At 49.9% G+C, this 15,612-nt stretch overlaps 1 protein-coding gene across 1 annotated transcript in view; it reads right to left on the bottom strand.

Annotated features, from left to right (window-relative positions):
* LOC144486901 (puratrophin-1-like) overlaps nt 1–15,612 on the bottom strand; it is a 249,901-nt gene that overhangs the window by 46,383 nt on the left and 187,906 nt on the right. Inside the window, exon 8 of the mRNA XM_078204932.1 lies at nt 6,638–6,808. Within this exon, the coding sequence (XP_078061058.1) occupies nt 6,638–6,808 (171 nt within the window). The remainder of the gene's footprint in view (nt 1–6,637; nt 6,809–15,612) is intronic.

Here is a 15,612-nt window from a genome sequence, read left to right as displayed (position 1 = left end):
ACACTTCCCGCTGCCTCGGAAAAGCAGCCGGCATAATCAAGGACCCCACGCACCCCGGACATTCTCTCTCCCACCTTCTTCCATCGGGAAAAAGATACAAAAGTCTGAGGTCACGTACCAACCGACTCAAGAACAGCTTCTTCCCTGCTGCCATCAGACTTTTGAATGGACCTACCTCGCATTAAGTTGATCTTTCTCTACACCCAAGACTGTAACACTACATTCTGCACTCTCTCCTTTCCTTCTCTATGAACGGTATGCTTTGTCTGTACAGCACGCAAGAAACAATACTTTTCATTACATACTAATACATGTGACAATAGTAAATCAAATCCTTCTCTCCTATGTACTCTATGAATGGTATACTTTGTCCGTATAGTGCGCAAGAAACAATACTTTTCACTGTATCCCAACACGTGACAATAATAAATCAAATCAAATCAAATCAGTTTTGTAAAGTTTGTCTCCGTCCCCCCAGTTTAAAGTTTTCACTCCTGATTTATCTCTGCCCTTTTCCATAATAATACTAGATCTAATTGAATTGTGCTCACTCTTCTCGATATGGTTAGCCACTTTGCCCACTTGCCCAATTCCATTTTCTAAGGCTATAAGGCTGTTTGTCATTTTCATAAATGACCTGGATGAGGAAGCGGAGGGATGGGTTGGTAAGTTTGCCGACGACACGAAGGTTGGTGGGGTTGTGGATAGTCTGGAGGGATGTCAGAAGTTACAGAGGGACGTAGATAGGATGCAAGACTGGGCGGACAAGTGGCAGATGGACTTCAACCCAGATCAATGCGTCGTGGTCCATTTTGGCAGGTCAAATGAGATGAAGGAGTACAATATAAAGGGAAAGACTCTTAGTACTGTCGAGGATCAGAAGGACCTTGGGGTCCGGGTCCAGAGGACTCTAAAATCGGCCCCGCAGGTGGAGGAGGTGGTTAAGAAGGCGTATGGTGTGCTGGCCTTTATCAATCGAGGGATTGAGTTTAGGAGTCCGGGGATAATGATGCAGCTATATAAGACCCTCGTCAGACCCCACTTGGAGCACTGTGCTCAGTTCTGGTCGCCTCACTATAGGAAGGATGTGGAAAAGATTGAAAGGGTGCAGAGGAGATTTGCAAGGATGTTGCCTGGATTGAGTGGCATGCCTTATGAGGATAGGCTGAGGGAGCTCGATCTTTTCTCCTTGGAGAGACGAAGGATGAGAGGAGACCTAATAGAGGTGTATAAGATGTTGAGAGGCATAGATCGGGTGGACTCTCAGAGGCTTTTTCCCAGGGTGGAAATGTCTGCTACGAGAGGACACAGGTTTAGGGTGCTGAGGGGTAGGTACAGGGGAGATGTTAGGGGGAAGTTTTTCACACTGAGGGTGGTGGGCGAGCGGAATCGGCTGCCGTCAGTGGTGGTGGAGGCGAACTCAATAGGGTCTTTTAAGAGACTCCTGGATGAGTACATGGAGCTTAATAGGATGGAGGGTTATAGGTAGGTCTAGAAGGTAGGGATGTGTTCGGCACAACTTGTGGGCCAAAGGGCCTGTTTGTGCTGTAGTTTTTCTATGTTTCTATAAAATCATGAGAGGCAGAGATAGGATGAACACACATAGTCTTTTTCCCAGGGGAGGGGAATTGAAAATTAGAGGGCATAGGTTAAAGGTGAGAGGGGAAAGATTTAAAAGGGACCTGAGGGATAACGTCTTCATGCAGAGGATGGTGCGTACATGGAATGAGCTGCCAGAGAAAGTGGTTGAGGCGGGTGCAATAGCAACATTTAAAAAGCATTTGGATAAGTACATGGGTGGGAAAGGATTAGAGGAATATTGGGACTAGCTGAGAGGGCACCATGGTTGGCATGGACCAATTGGGCCAAAAGGCCTGTTTCCATATTTTGATTTGATTTATTCTTGTCACATGTATTAGTACACAGTGAAAAGTATTCTTACTTGCGTGCTATTTAAAGGGAAGGAAAGAAGTGCAGAATGTAGTGCTAAAATCATAGCTAGGGTGTAGAGAAAGATCAGCTTAATGCGAGGTAGGGTCCATTCAAAAGTCTGATGGCAGCAGGGAAGAAGCTGTTCTTGAGTCGGTTGGTGCGTGACCTCAGACGTTTGTATCTTTCTCCCGACGGAGGAAGGTGGAAGACAGTACGCCCAAGGTACATGCTTGATTATACTGGTTGCTTTTCCAAGGCAGCGGGAAGTGTAGACAGAGTCAATGGAGGACACACATGCGTCCCACTGCATGTGTGTCCTCCTCGTGCATGAGTAATAAAGCTTGGATTGAGTGCTCTTAGTGCCATGTTGATCGTATCCAAGTCAATGACAACATTGTGCTGCCATATGTCTCTGTGCTCTTAGTTCATAAGAACATAAGAACTAGAATCAGGAGTAGGCTATCTGGCCCCTTGAGTCAGCTCCGCCACACTCCGGCGCCTGTTCGGGTACACTGAGGGAAAATTTAGCACGGCCAATGCACCCTAACCAGCACGTCTTTCGGACTGTGGGAGGAAAACCACGCAGTCACAGGAAGAGATCGTGCAGATGCCGCCATGACAGTGACCCAAACCGGGAATTGAACCCGGGTCCCTGGCGCTGTGAGACAGCACTGCTAACCACTGTGCCACCGTGCCACTCACCTTGATGGCTGGCAAGCCATGATGGGCCGAATGGCTTCTTGAGGTGCTGGAAAACTCCTTGACTCTACGGTGTGGCAATCAGAACTGTACACAGTACTCTAGCTGTGGCCTAACTAGCGTTTTATACAGCTCCATAATCACCTCCCTGCTCTTAGATTCTCTGCCTTGGCTAATAAAGGCAAGTATCCTATATGCCTTCTTATCATATGGTAGGTTGGTTAAGAAGGTTAAGGCTCATGGGATACAAGGAGAAGTGGCTAGATGGGTGGAGAACTGGCTTGGCCATAGGAGACAGGGGGTAGTGGTCGAAGGGCCTTTTTCCGGCTGGAGGTCTGTGACCAGTGGTGTTCCGCAGGGCTCTGTACTGGGACCTCTGCTATTTGTGATATATATAAATGATTTGGAAGAAGGTGTAACTGGTGTAATCAGCAAGTTTGCGGATGACACGAAGATGGCTGGAATTGCGGATAGCGAAGAGCATTGTCGGGCAATACTGCAGGATATAGATAGGCTGGAAAATTGGGCGGAGAGGTGGCAGATGGAGTTTAATCCGGATAAATGCGAAGTGATGCATTTTGGAAGAAATAATGTAGGGAGGAGTTATACAATAAATGGCAGAGACATCAGGAGTATAGAAACACAGAGGGACCTAGGTGTGCAAGCCCACAAATCCTTGAAGGTGGCAACACAGGTGGAGAAGGTGGTGAAGAAGGCATATGGTATGCTTGCCTTTATAGGACGGGGTATAGAGTATAAAAGCTGGAGTCTGATGATGCAGCTATATAGAACGCTGGTTAGGCCGCATTTGGAGTACTGCGTCCAGTTCTGGTCGCCGCACTACCAGAAGGACGTGGAGGCATTGGAGAGAGTGCAGAGAAGGTTTACCAGGATGTTGCCTGGTATGGAGGGTCTTAGCTATGAGGAGAGATTGGGTAGACTGGGGTTGTTCTCCTTGGAAAGACGGAGAATGAGGGGAGGTCTAATAGAGGTATACAAGATTATGAAGGGTATAGATAGGGTGAACAGTGGGAAGCTTTTTCCCAGGTCAGAGGTGACGATCACGAGGGGTCACGGGCTCAAGCTGAGAGGGGCGAAGTATAACTCAGACATCAGAGGGACGTTTTTTACACAGAGGGTGGTGGGGGCCTGGAATGCGCTGCCAAGTAGGGTGGTGGAGGCAGGCACGCTGACATCGTTTAAGACTTACCTGGATAGTCACATGAGCAGCCTGGGAATGGAGGGATACAAACGATTGGTCTAATTGGACCAATGAGCGGCACAGGCTTGGAGGGCCGAAGGGCCTGTTTCCTGTGCTGTACTGTTCTTTGTTCTTTATCCACCTTATCTTCCTGTCCTGCTGCCTTCAGGGATCTATGGACACGCACCCCAAGGTCCCTCTGTACCTCCTCGCGTCCCGCCGTTCATTGTGTATTCACTTGACTTGTTAGTCTCCCAAAATGTATCACCTCACACTTCTCAGGGTTAAACTCTACTCTGCCCACTTGACCAGCCTGCTTCTATCGACCTGGGTTGTGGACTCTGTGTATGTTTCATTAATGCAAAGACTTCATTTTAAGATATTTCTGCCTATGCGATTACATTTAAATGCTAGGCGTTCAAAGTTAACCTGACCTCATTTTAAACTCAGCAGGCATGCTGGGATTAGTTTGAAAATTGACTGCAGTCTTTGAAATTACAATGCTAGCAGAAACGGCTTTCTTGTAAGCTAAGACAAAGCTTTCACGGCCACAGCTGCAAATTGTTTATGAAAGTTACAGACACGGCTTGTACCAAGAAATTTCGATATGAGATAACATATGTGTTCAGTGTGAGGTTTAGGTCAAGTCTGTGTCAGAACTGGCTTTTGTTAGCATCTCCCTCTCTCTTTCTGTAATGTGTTAGTTTTAAAATTCTGCTCAATGAGAGAAATTCGACGTACCAGTGCTGTCTTTGTCTATTCTGAGGAATGAATGGATCCTACAACCTGTAATCTGAGAGATTCCTCATCCATCTTCGACTCAGATGTGGGTGGGATGGGGATAAAGTGGGAATGGCAATGCGGAAACCTCCAGACATAAGACCATAAGGAGCAGAATTAGGCCACTCGGCCCATCGAGTCTGCTCCCCCATTCAATCATGGCTGATTTTTTTCTCATCCCCATTCTCCTGCCTTTTCCTCATAACTCCTGATCCCCTGATTAATCAAGAACCTATCTATCTTTGTCTTAAAGACACTCAATGACCCGGCCTCCACAGCCTTCTGCGGCAAAGAGTTCCACAGATTCACTACTCTCTGGCTGAAGAAATTCCTCCTCATCTGTTTTAAAGGATCGTCCCTTTAGCCTAAAGGTTGTGCCCTCTGGTTCTAGTTTTTCCTACTAGTGGAAACATCCTCTCCACGTCCACTCTATCCAGGCCTCACAGTATCCTGTAAGCTTCAATAAGATCCCCCTTCATCCTTCTAAACTCCAACGAGTGCAGACCCAGAGGCCTCAACCATTCCTCAGACAACAAGCTTTTCATTCCAGGGATCATTCTTGTGAACCTCCTCTGGACCCTTTCCAAGGCCAGCACATCCTTCCTTACATACGGGGCCCAAAACTGCTCACAATACTCCAAATGGGGCCTGACCAGAGCCTTATATATCCTCAGAAGTACATCCCTGCTCTTGTATTCTAACACTCTCGACCTGAATGCTAACACTGCATTTGCCTTCCTAACTGCACCTTAACCTTAAAAGAATCTTGAACAATGACTCCCGAGTCCCTTTGTGCTTCTGATTTCCTAAGCATTTCCCCAATTAGAAAATAGTCTCTGCCTCCATTCCTCCTTCCAAAGTGCAGAACTCACACTTTTCCACATTGTATTCCATCTGCCACTTCTTTGCCCACTCTCCTAACCTGTCCAAGTCCTTCTGCAGCCCCCCTGCTTCCTCAATACTACCTGTCCCTCTCCACATCTTTGCATAATCTGCAAATTTAGCAACAGTGCCTTCAGTTCCTTCTTCCAAATCGTTAATGTATATTGTGAAAAGTTGTGGTCCCAGCACCGACCCCTGAGGCACACCACTGGTCACCCGCTGCCATGTGGGGAATCAACCCCCAACCCCCCATTCCCTTCACCTCGTCCTATCATGTTCTATAGGTGACTTAATAGAGGCATACAAGATGATCAGAGGATTAGATAGGGTGGATAGGGAGAGCCTTTTTCCTCGGATGGTGTTGGCTAGCACGAGGGGACATAGCTTTAAATTGAGGGGTGATAGATATAGGACAGATGTTAGAGGTAGGTTCTTTACTCAGAGAGTAGTAAGGGTGTGGAATGCCCTGCCTGCAGCAGGAGTGGACTCGTCAACATTAAGAGCATTCAAATGGTTATTGGATAAACATATGGATGATATTGGAATAGTGTAGATTAGAGGGGCTTTAGATTGGTTCCACTGGTCGGCGCAACATCGAGGGCCGAAGGGCCTGTACTGCGCTGTAATGTTCTATGTTCTATCCTGAAAAAGACCCCTTTATCCCCACTCTCTGCCTTCTGCCAATCCTCTATGCTAAGATCTTATCTTAACACCATGGGCTCTTAACTTATTTAACAGTCTCCTAAGCGGCACCTCGTCAAAGGCCTTCTGGAAATCTAAATAAATCACGTCCACTGGTTCTCCTTTATCAAACTTCCTTGTTACCTCCTCAAAGAACTCCAACAGATTTGTCAGACATGACCTCCCCTTGACGAAGCCTCTCATAGACGTAGGCAATTGGAACGGGGATGAGGGGGGCTGAAGGGTTCACATCCTGGGTTGTGGAGGGAATCAACCCTCACCCCCCCCATTCCCTTCACCTCGTCCTATCATGGGGTTGACAGGTGTTTGGGGGGGGGGGGGGGGGGGGGGGGGCGTCGGGACGGTGGTGGAAACCAGGCAGGATGGGCACCCGATGTCTCCACAGGGAGATACTTGAGAGGGGGAGGGGGTCTCCGCGCAAGAGCGCACCTTCACACCCACCTTCAGGGATGTCTTGTAGATGTAGGTCTCGGAGACCCCGTCCGCCCGCTTCAGCTTGGTGAACACGATAAGCTGCTCGAAGAGGAAGACATGGCGCGTGGACTTGCGACGCCCGCACGACACGGTAAAGCTATCATGGCGGAGCAGCTTCCCTTGCTCCTTCAGGTTGACCTGCAAACGGTGAGACCAGCTTCAGATTGACTCCAATCATTCACATCCCTGTACACTGACCGGTCTCTCTCTCTCTCAGGGAGATATCTGTACACTGACTGGTGTCACTCAGTTCCCTCTCTCTCTCAGGGAGATATCTGTACACTGACTGGTGTCTCTCAGTCCTCTCTCTCTCTCTCTCTCTCAGGGAGATATCTGTACACTGACTGGTGTCTCTCAGTCCTCTCTCTCTCAGGGAGATATCTGTACACTGACTGGTGTCTCTCAGTCCCCCCTCTCTCTCAGGGAGATATCTGTACACTGACTGGTGTCTCTCAGTCCCCTCTCTCTCTCTCAGGGAGATATCTGTACACTGACTGGTGTCTCTCAGTCCCCCCTCTCTCTCAGGGAGATATCTGTACACTGACTGGTTTCTCTCAGTCCCCTCTCTCTCTCTCAGGGAGATATCTGTACACTGACTGGTGTCTCTCAGTCCTCTCTCTCTCTCTCTCAGGGAGATATCTGTACACTGACTGGTGTCTCTCAGTCCTCTCTCTCTCTCTCTCAGGGAGATATCTGTACACTGACTGGTGTCTCTCAGTCCCCTCTCTCTCTCTCAGGGAGATATCTGTACACTGACTGGTGTCTCTCAGTCCCCTCACTCTCTCTCAGGGAGATATCTGTACACTGACTGGTGTCTCTCAGTCCCCTCTCTCTCTCTCAGGGAGATATCTGTACACTGACTGGTGTCTCTCAGTCCCCTCTCTCTCAGGGAGATATCTGTACACTGCCTGGTGTCTCTCAGTCCTCTCTCTCTCTCTCAGGGAGATATCTGTACACTGACTGGTGTCTCTCAGTCCTCTCTCTCTCTCTCAGGGAGATATCTGTACACTGACTGGTGTCTCTCAGTCCTCTCTCTCTCTCAGGGAGATATCTGTACACTGACTGGTGTCTCTCACTCCCCTCTCTCTCTCTCAGGGAGATATCTGTACACTGACTGGTGTCTCTCAGTCCCCTCTCTCTCTCAGGGAGATATCTGTACACTGACTGGTGTCTCTCAGTCCCCTCTCTCTCTCAGGGAGATATCTATACACTGACTGGTGTCTCTCAGTCCCCTCTCTCTCTCAGGGAGATATCTGTACACTGACTGGTGTCTCTCAGTCCCCTCTCTCTCAGGGAGATATCTGTACACTGACTGGTGTCTCTCAGTCCCCTCTCTCTCTCAGGGAGATATCTATACACTGACTGGTGTCTCTCAGTCCCCTCTCTCTCTCAGGGAGATATCTGTACACTGACTGGTGTCTCTCAGTCCCCTCTCTCTCTCAGGGAGATATCTGTACACTGACTGGTGTCTCTCAGTCCTCTCTCTCTCTCAGGGAGATATCTGTACACTGACTGGTGTCTCTCAGTCCCCTCTCTCTCTCTCAGGGAGATATCTGTACACTGACTGGTGTCTCTCAGTCCTCCCTCTCTCAGGGAGATATCCGTACACTGACTGGTGTCTCTCAGTCCCCCCGCTCTCTCTCTCAGGGAGATATCTGTACACTGACTGGTGTCTCTCAGTCCCCTCTCTCTCTCTCAGGGAGGTATCTGTACACTGACTGATGTCTCTCAGTCCCCTCTCTCTCAGGGAGATATCTGTACACTGACTGGTGTCTCTCAATCCCCTCTCTCTCTCTCTCAGGGAGATATCTGTACACTGACTGGTGTCTCTCAGTCCCCTCTCTCTCACTCAGGGAGGTATCTGTACACTGACTGATGTCTCTCAGTCCCCTCTCTCTCAGGGAGATATCTGTACACTGACTGGTGTCTCTCAGTCCCCCCGCTCTCTCTCTCAGGGAGATATCTGTACACTGACTGGTGTCTCTCAGTCCTCTCTCTCTCTCAGGGAGATATCTGTACACTGACTGGTGTCTCTCAGTCCCCTCTCTCTCTCTCAGGGAGGTATCTGTACACTGACTGATGTCTCTCAGTCCCCTCTCTCTCAGGGAGATATCTGTACACTGACTGGTGTCTCTCAATCCCCTCTCTCTCAGGGAGATATCTGTACACTGACTGCTGTCTCTCAGTCCCCTCTCTCTCAGGGAGATATCTGTACACTGACTGGTGTCTCTCAGTCCTCTCTCTCTCTCAGGGAGATATCTGTACACTGACTGCTGTCTCTCAGTCCCCTCTCTCTCTCAGGGAGATATCTGTACACTGACTGGTGTCTCTCAGTCCTCTCTCTCTCTCAGGGAGATATCTGTACACTGACTGCTGTCTCTCAGTCCCCTCTCTCTCTCAGGGAGATATCTGAACACTGACTGGTGTCTCTCAGTCCTCTCTCTCTCTCAGGGAGATATCTGTACACTAACTGGTGTCTCTCAGTCCCCTCTCTCTCTCAGGGAGATATCTGTACACTGACTGGTGTCTCTCAGTCCTCTCTCTCTCTCAGGGAGATATCTGTACACTGACTGGTGTCTCTCAGTCCTCTCTCTCTCTCAGGGAGATATCTGTACACTGACTGGTGTCTCTCAGTCCTCTCTCTCTCTCAGGGAGATATCTGTACACTGACTGCTGTCTCCCAGTCCCCTCTCTCTCTCAGGGAGATATCTGAACACTGACTGGTGTCTCTCAGTCCTCTCTCTCTCTCAGGGAGATATCTGTACACTGACTGGTGTCTCTCAGTCCTCTCTCTCTCTCAGGGAGATATCTGTACACTGACTGGTGTCTCTCAGTCCTCTCTCTCTCTCAGGGAGATATCTGTACGCTGACTGGTGTCTCTCAGTCCTCCCTCTCTCTCAGGGAGATATCTGTACACTGACTGGTGTCTCTCAGTCCTCTCTCTCTCTCAGGGAGATATCTGTACACTGACTGCTGTCTCTCAGTCCCCTCTCTCTCTCTCAGGGAGATATCTGAACACTGACTGGTGTCTCTCAGTCCTCTCTCTCTCTCAGGGAGATATCTGTACACTGACTGGTGTCTCTCAGTCCCCTCTCTCTCTCAGGGAGATATCTGTACACTGACTGGTGTCTCTCAGTCCTCTCTCTCTCTCAGGGAGATATCTGTACACTGACTGTTGCCTCTCCATCCCCTCTCTCTCAGGGAGATATCTGTACACTGACTGGTGTCTCTCAGTCCCCTCTCTCTCTCAGGGAGATATCTGTACACTGACTGGTGTCTCTCAGTCCCCTCTCTCTCTCAGGGAGATATCTGTACACTGACTGGTCTCTCTCCCTCAGGAAGATATCTGTTCACTGACTGGTGTCTCTCAGTCCTCTCTCTCTCTCAGGGAGATATCTGTACACTGACTGTTGCCTCTCAGTCCCCCCTCTCTCAGGGAGATATCTGTACGCTGACTGGTGTCTCTCAGTCCCCTCTCTCTCAGGGGGATATCTGTACACTGACTGGTGTCTCTCAGTCCCCTCTCTCTCTCAGGGAGATATCTAGACACTGACTGGTGTCTCTCAGTCCCCCCTCTCTCTCAGCTAGAATCTGTACACTGACTGGTGTCTCTCAGTCCCCTCTCTCTCAGGGAGATATCTGTACACTGACTGGTGTCTCTCAGTCCCCTCTCTCTCAGGGAGATATCTAGACACTGACTGGTGTCTCTCAGTCCCCTCTCTCTCTCTCAGGGAGATATCTGTACACTGACTGGTGTCTCTCAGTCCCCTCTCTCTCTCTCAGGGAGATATCTGTACACTGACTGGTGTCTCTCAATCCCCTCTCTCTCTCAGGGAGATATCTGTACACTGACTGGTGTCTCTCAGTCCTCTCTCTCTCTCTCAGGGAGATATCTGTACACTGACTGGTGTCTCTCAGTCCCCTCTCTCTCTCAGGGAGATATCTGTACACTGACTGGTGTCTCTCAGTCCCCTCTCTCTCTCAGGGAGATATCTGTACACTGACTGCTGTCTCTCAGTCCTCTCTCTCTCTCTCAGGGAGATATCTGTACACTGACTGGTGTCTCTCAATCCCCTCTCTCTCAGGGAGATATCTGTACACTGACTGCTGTCTCTCAGTCCCCTCTCTCTCAGGGAGATATCTCTACACTGACTGGTGTCTCTCAGTCCTCTCTCTCTCTCAGGGAGATATCTGTACACTGACTGCTGTCTCTCAGTCCCCTCTCTCTCTCAGGGAGATATCTGTACACTGACTGGTGTCTCTCAGTCCTCTCTCTCTCTCAGGGAGATATCTGTACACTGACTGCTGTCTCTCAGTCCCCTCTCTCTCTCAGGGAGATATCTGTACACTGACTGCTGTCTCTCAGTCCCCTCTCTCTCAGGGAGATATCTCTACACTGACTGGTGTCTCTCAGTCCTCTCTCTCTCTCAGGGAGATATCTGTACACTGACTGGTGTCTCTCAGTCCCCCGCTCTCTCTCTCAGGGAGATATCTGTACACTGACTGGTGTCTCTCAGTCCTCTCTCTCTCTCAGGGAGATATCTGTACACTGACTGGTGTCTCTCAGTCCCCTCTCTCTCTCTCAGGGAGGTATCTGTACACTGACTGATGTCGCTCAGTCCCCTCTCTCTCAGGGAGATATCTGTACACTGACTGGTGTCTCTCAATCCCCTCTCTCTCAGGGAGATATCTGTACACTGACTGCTGTCTCTCAGTCCCCTCTCTCTCAGGGAGATATCTGTACACTGACTGGTGTCTCTCAGTCCTCTCTCTCTCTCAGGGAGATATCTGTACACTGACTGCTGTCTCTCAGTCCCCTCTCTCTCTCAGGGAGATATCTGTACACTGACTGGTGTCTCTCAGTCCTCTCTCTCTCTCAGGGAGATATCTGTACACTGACTGGTGTCTCTCAATCCCCTCTCTCTCAGGGAGATATCTGTACACTGACTGCTGTCTCTCAGTCCCCTCTCTCTCAGGGAGATATCTCTACACTGACTGGTGTCTCTCAGTCCTCTCTCTCTCTCAGGGAGATATCTGTACACTGACTGCTGTCTCTCAGTCCCCTCTCTCTCTCAGGGAGATATCTGTACACTGACTGGTGTCTCTCAGTCCTCTCTCTCTCTCAGGGAGATATCTGTACACTGACTGCTGTCTCTCAGTCCCCTCTCTCTCTCAGGGAGATATCTGAACACTGACTGGTGTCTCTCAGTCCTCTCTCTCTCTCAGGGAGATATCTGTACACTGACTGGTGTCTCTCAGTCCCCTCTCTCTCTCAGGGAGATATCTGTACACTGACTGGTGTCTCTCAGTCCTCTCTCTCTCTCAGGGAGATATCTGTACACTGACTGGTGTCTCTCAGTCCTCTCTCTCTCTCAGGGAGATATCTGTACACTGACTGGTGTCTCTCAGTCCTCTCTCTCTCTCAGGGAGATATCTGTACACTGACTGCTGTCTCTCAGTCCCCTCTCTCTCTCAGGGAGATATCTGAACACTGACTGGTGTCTCTCAGTCCTCTCTCTCTCTCAGGGAGATATCTGTACACTGACTGGTGTCTCTCAGTCCTCTCTCTCTCTCAGGGAGATATCTGTACACTGACTGGTGTCTCTCAGTCCTCTCTCTCTCTCAGGGAGATATCTGTACACTGACTGGTGTCTCTCAGTCCTCCCTCTCTCTCAGGGAGATATCTGTACACTGACTGGTGTCTCTCAGTCCTCTCTCTCTCTCAGGGAGATATCTGTACACTGACTGCTGTCTCTCAGTCCCCTCTCTCTCTCAGGGAGATATCTGAACACTGACTGGTGTCTCTCAGTCCTCTCTCTCTCTCAGGGAGATATCTGTACACTGACTGGTGTCTCTCAGTCCCCTCTCTCTCTCAGGGAGATATCTGTACACTGACTGGTGTCTCTCAGTCCTCTCTCTCTCTCAGGGAGATATCTGTACACTGACTGTTGCCTCTCCGTCCCCTCTCTCTCAGGGAGATATCTGTACACTGACTGGTGTCTCTCAGTCCCCTCTCTCTCTCAGGGAGATATCTGTACACTGACTGGTGTCTCTCAGTCCCCTCTCTCTCTCAGGGAGATATCTGTACACTGACTGGTCTCTCTCCCTCAGGAAGATATCTGTTCACTGACTGGTGTCTCTCAGTCCTCTCTCTCTCTCAGGGAGATATCTGTACACTGACTGTTGCCTCTCAGTCCCCTCTCTCTCAGGGAGATATCTGTACACTGACTGGTGTCTCTCAGTCCCCTCTCTCTGTCTCAGGGAGATATCTGTCCACTGACTGGTGTCTCTCAGTCCCCTCTCTCTCTCAGGGAGATATCTGTACACTGACTGGTGTCTCTCAGTCCCCTCTCTCTCAGGGAGATATCTGCACACTGACTGGTGTCTCTCAGTCCTCTCTCTCTCTCAGGGCGATATCTGTACACTGACTGGTGTCTCTCAGTCCTCTCTCTCTCAGGGAGATATCTGTACACTGACTGGTGTCTCTCAGTCCCCTCTCTCTCAGGGGGATATCTGTACACTGACTGGTGTCTCTCAGTCCTCCCTCTCTCAGGGAGATATCCGTACACTGACTGGTGTCTCTCAGTCCCCCCGCTCTCTCTCTCAGGGAGATATCTGTACACTGACTGGTGTCTCTCAGTCCCCTCTCTCTCTCTCAGGGAGGTATCTGTACACTGACTGATGTCTCTCAGTCCCCTCTCTCTCAGGGAGATATCTGTACACTGACTGGTGTCTCTCAATCCCCTCTCTCTCTCTCAGGGAGATATCTGTGCACTGACTGGTGTCTCTCAAACCCCTCTCTCTCTCAGGGAGATATCTGTACACTGACTGGTGTCTCTCAGTCCTCTCTCTCTCTCTCAGGGAGATATCTGTACACTGACTGGTGTCTCTCACTCCCCTCTCTCTCTCTCTCAGGGAGATATCTGTACACTGACTGGTGTCTCTCAGTCCCCTCTCTCTCTCAGGGAGATATCTGTACACTGACTGGTGTCTCTCAGTCCCCTCTCTCTCTCAGGGAGATATCTGTACACTGACTGCTGTCTCTCAGTCCTCTCTCTCTCTCTCAGGGAGATATCTGTACACTGACTGGTGTCTCTCAATCACCTCTCTCTCTCAGGGAGATATCTGTACACTGACTGGTGTCTCTCAGTCCTCTCTCTCTCTCTCAGGGAGATATCCGTACACTGACTGGTGTCTCTCACTCCCCTCTCTCTCTCTCTCAGGGAGATATCTGTACACTGACTGGTGTCTCTCAGTCCCCCCTCTCTCTCAGCGAGATATCTGAACACTGACTGGTGTCTCTCAGTCCTCTCTCTCTCTCAGGGAGATATCTGTACACTGACTGGTGTCTCTCAGTCCTCTCTCTCTCTCAGGGAGATATCTGTACACTGACTGGTGTCTCTCAATGCCCTCTCTCTCTCAGGGAGATATCTGTACACTGACTGGTGTCTCTCAGTCCCCCCTCTCTCTCAGGGAGATATCTGTACACTGACTGGTGTCTCTCAGTCCCCTCTCTCTCAGGGAGATATCTGTACACTGACTGGTGTCTCTCAGTCCCCCCTCTCTCTCAGGGAGATATCTGTACACTGACTGGTGTCTCTCAGTCCCCTCTCTCTCAGGGAGATATCTGTACACTGACTGGTGTCTCTCAGTCCCCCCTCTCTCTCAGGGAGATATCTGTACACTGACTGGTGTCTCTCAGTCCCCGCTCTCTCTCAGGGAGATATCTGTACACTGACTGGTGTCTCTCAGTCCCCCCTCTCTCTCAGCGAGATATCTGAACACTGACTGGTGTCTCTCAGTCCTCTCTCTCTCTCAGGGAGATATCTGTACACTGACTGGTGTCTCTCAGTCCTCTCTCTCTCTCAGGGAGATATCTGTACACTGACTGCTGTCTCTCAGTCCCCTCTCTCTCTCAGGGAGATATCTGCACACTGACTGGTGTCTCTCAGTCCTCTCTCTCTCTCAGGGAGATATCTGTACACTGACTGGTGTCTCTCAGTCCCTCTCTCTCTCAGGGAGATATCTGTACACTGACTGCTGTCTCTCAGTCCCCTCTCTCTCAGGGAGATATCTCTACACTGACTGGTGTCTCTCAGTCCTCTCTCTCTCTCAGGGAGATATCTGTACACTGACTGCTGTCTCTCAGTCCCCTCTCTCTCTCAGGGAGATATCTGTACACTGACTGGTGTCTCTCAGTCCTCTCTCTCTCTCAGGGAGATATCTGTACACTGACTGCTGTCTCTCAGTCCCCTCTCTCTCTCAGGGAGATATCTGAACACTGACTGGTGTCTCTCAGTCCTCTCTCTCTCTCAGGGAGATATCTGTACACTGACTGGTGTCTCTCAGTCCCCTCTCTCTCTCAGGGAGATATCTGTACACTGACTGGTGTCTCTCAGTCCTCTCTCTCTCTCAGGGAGATATCTGTACACTGACTGGTGTCTCTCAGTCCTCTCTCTCTCTCAGGGAGATATCTGTACACTGACTGGTGTCTCTCAGTCCTCTCTCTCTCTCAGGGAGATATCTGTACACTGACTGCTGTCTCTCAGTCCCCTCTCTCTCTCAGGGAGATATCTGAACACTGACTGGTGTCTCTCAGTCCTCTCTCTCTCTCAGGGAGATATCTGTACACTGACTGGTGTCTCTCAGTCCTCTCTCTCTCTCAGGGAGATATCTGTACACTGACTGGTGTCTCTCAGTCCTCTCTCTCTCTCAGGGAGATATCTGTACACTGACTGGTGTCTCTCAGTCCTCCCTCTCTCTCAGGGAGATATCTGTACACTGACTGGTGTCTCTCAGTCCTCTCTCTCTCTCAGGGAGATATCTGTACACTGACTGCTGTCTCTCAGTCCCCTCTCTCTCTCAGGGAGATATCTGAACACTGACTGGTGTCTCTCAGTCCTCTCTCTCTCTCAGGGAGATATCTGTACACTGACTGGTGT

Source organism: Mustelus asterias, unplaced genomic scaffold (genome assembly GCF_964213995.1).
Source record: "Mustelus asterias unplaced genomic scaffold, sMusAst1.hap1.1 HAP1_SCAFFOLD_510, whole genome shotgun sequence".
Classification (NCBI taxonomy): domain Eukaryota; kingdom Metazoa; phylum Chordata; class Chondrichthyes; order Carcharhiniformes; family Triakidae; genus Mustelus; species Mustelus asterias.
This window is presented reverse-complemented; position numbering and strand designations above follow the sequence as displayed.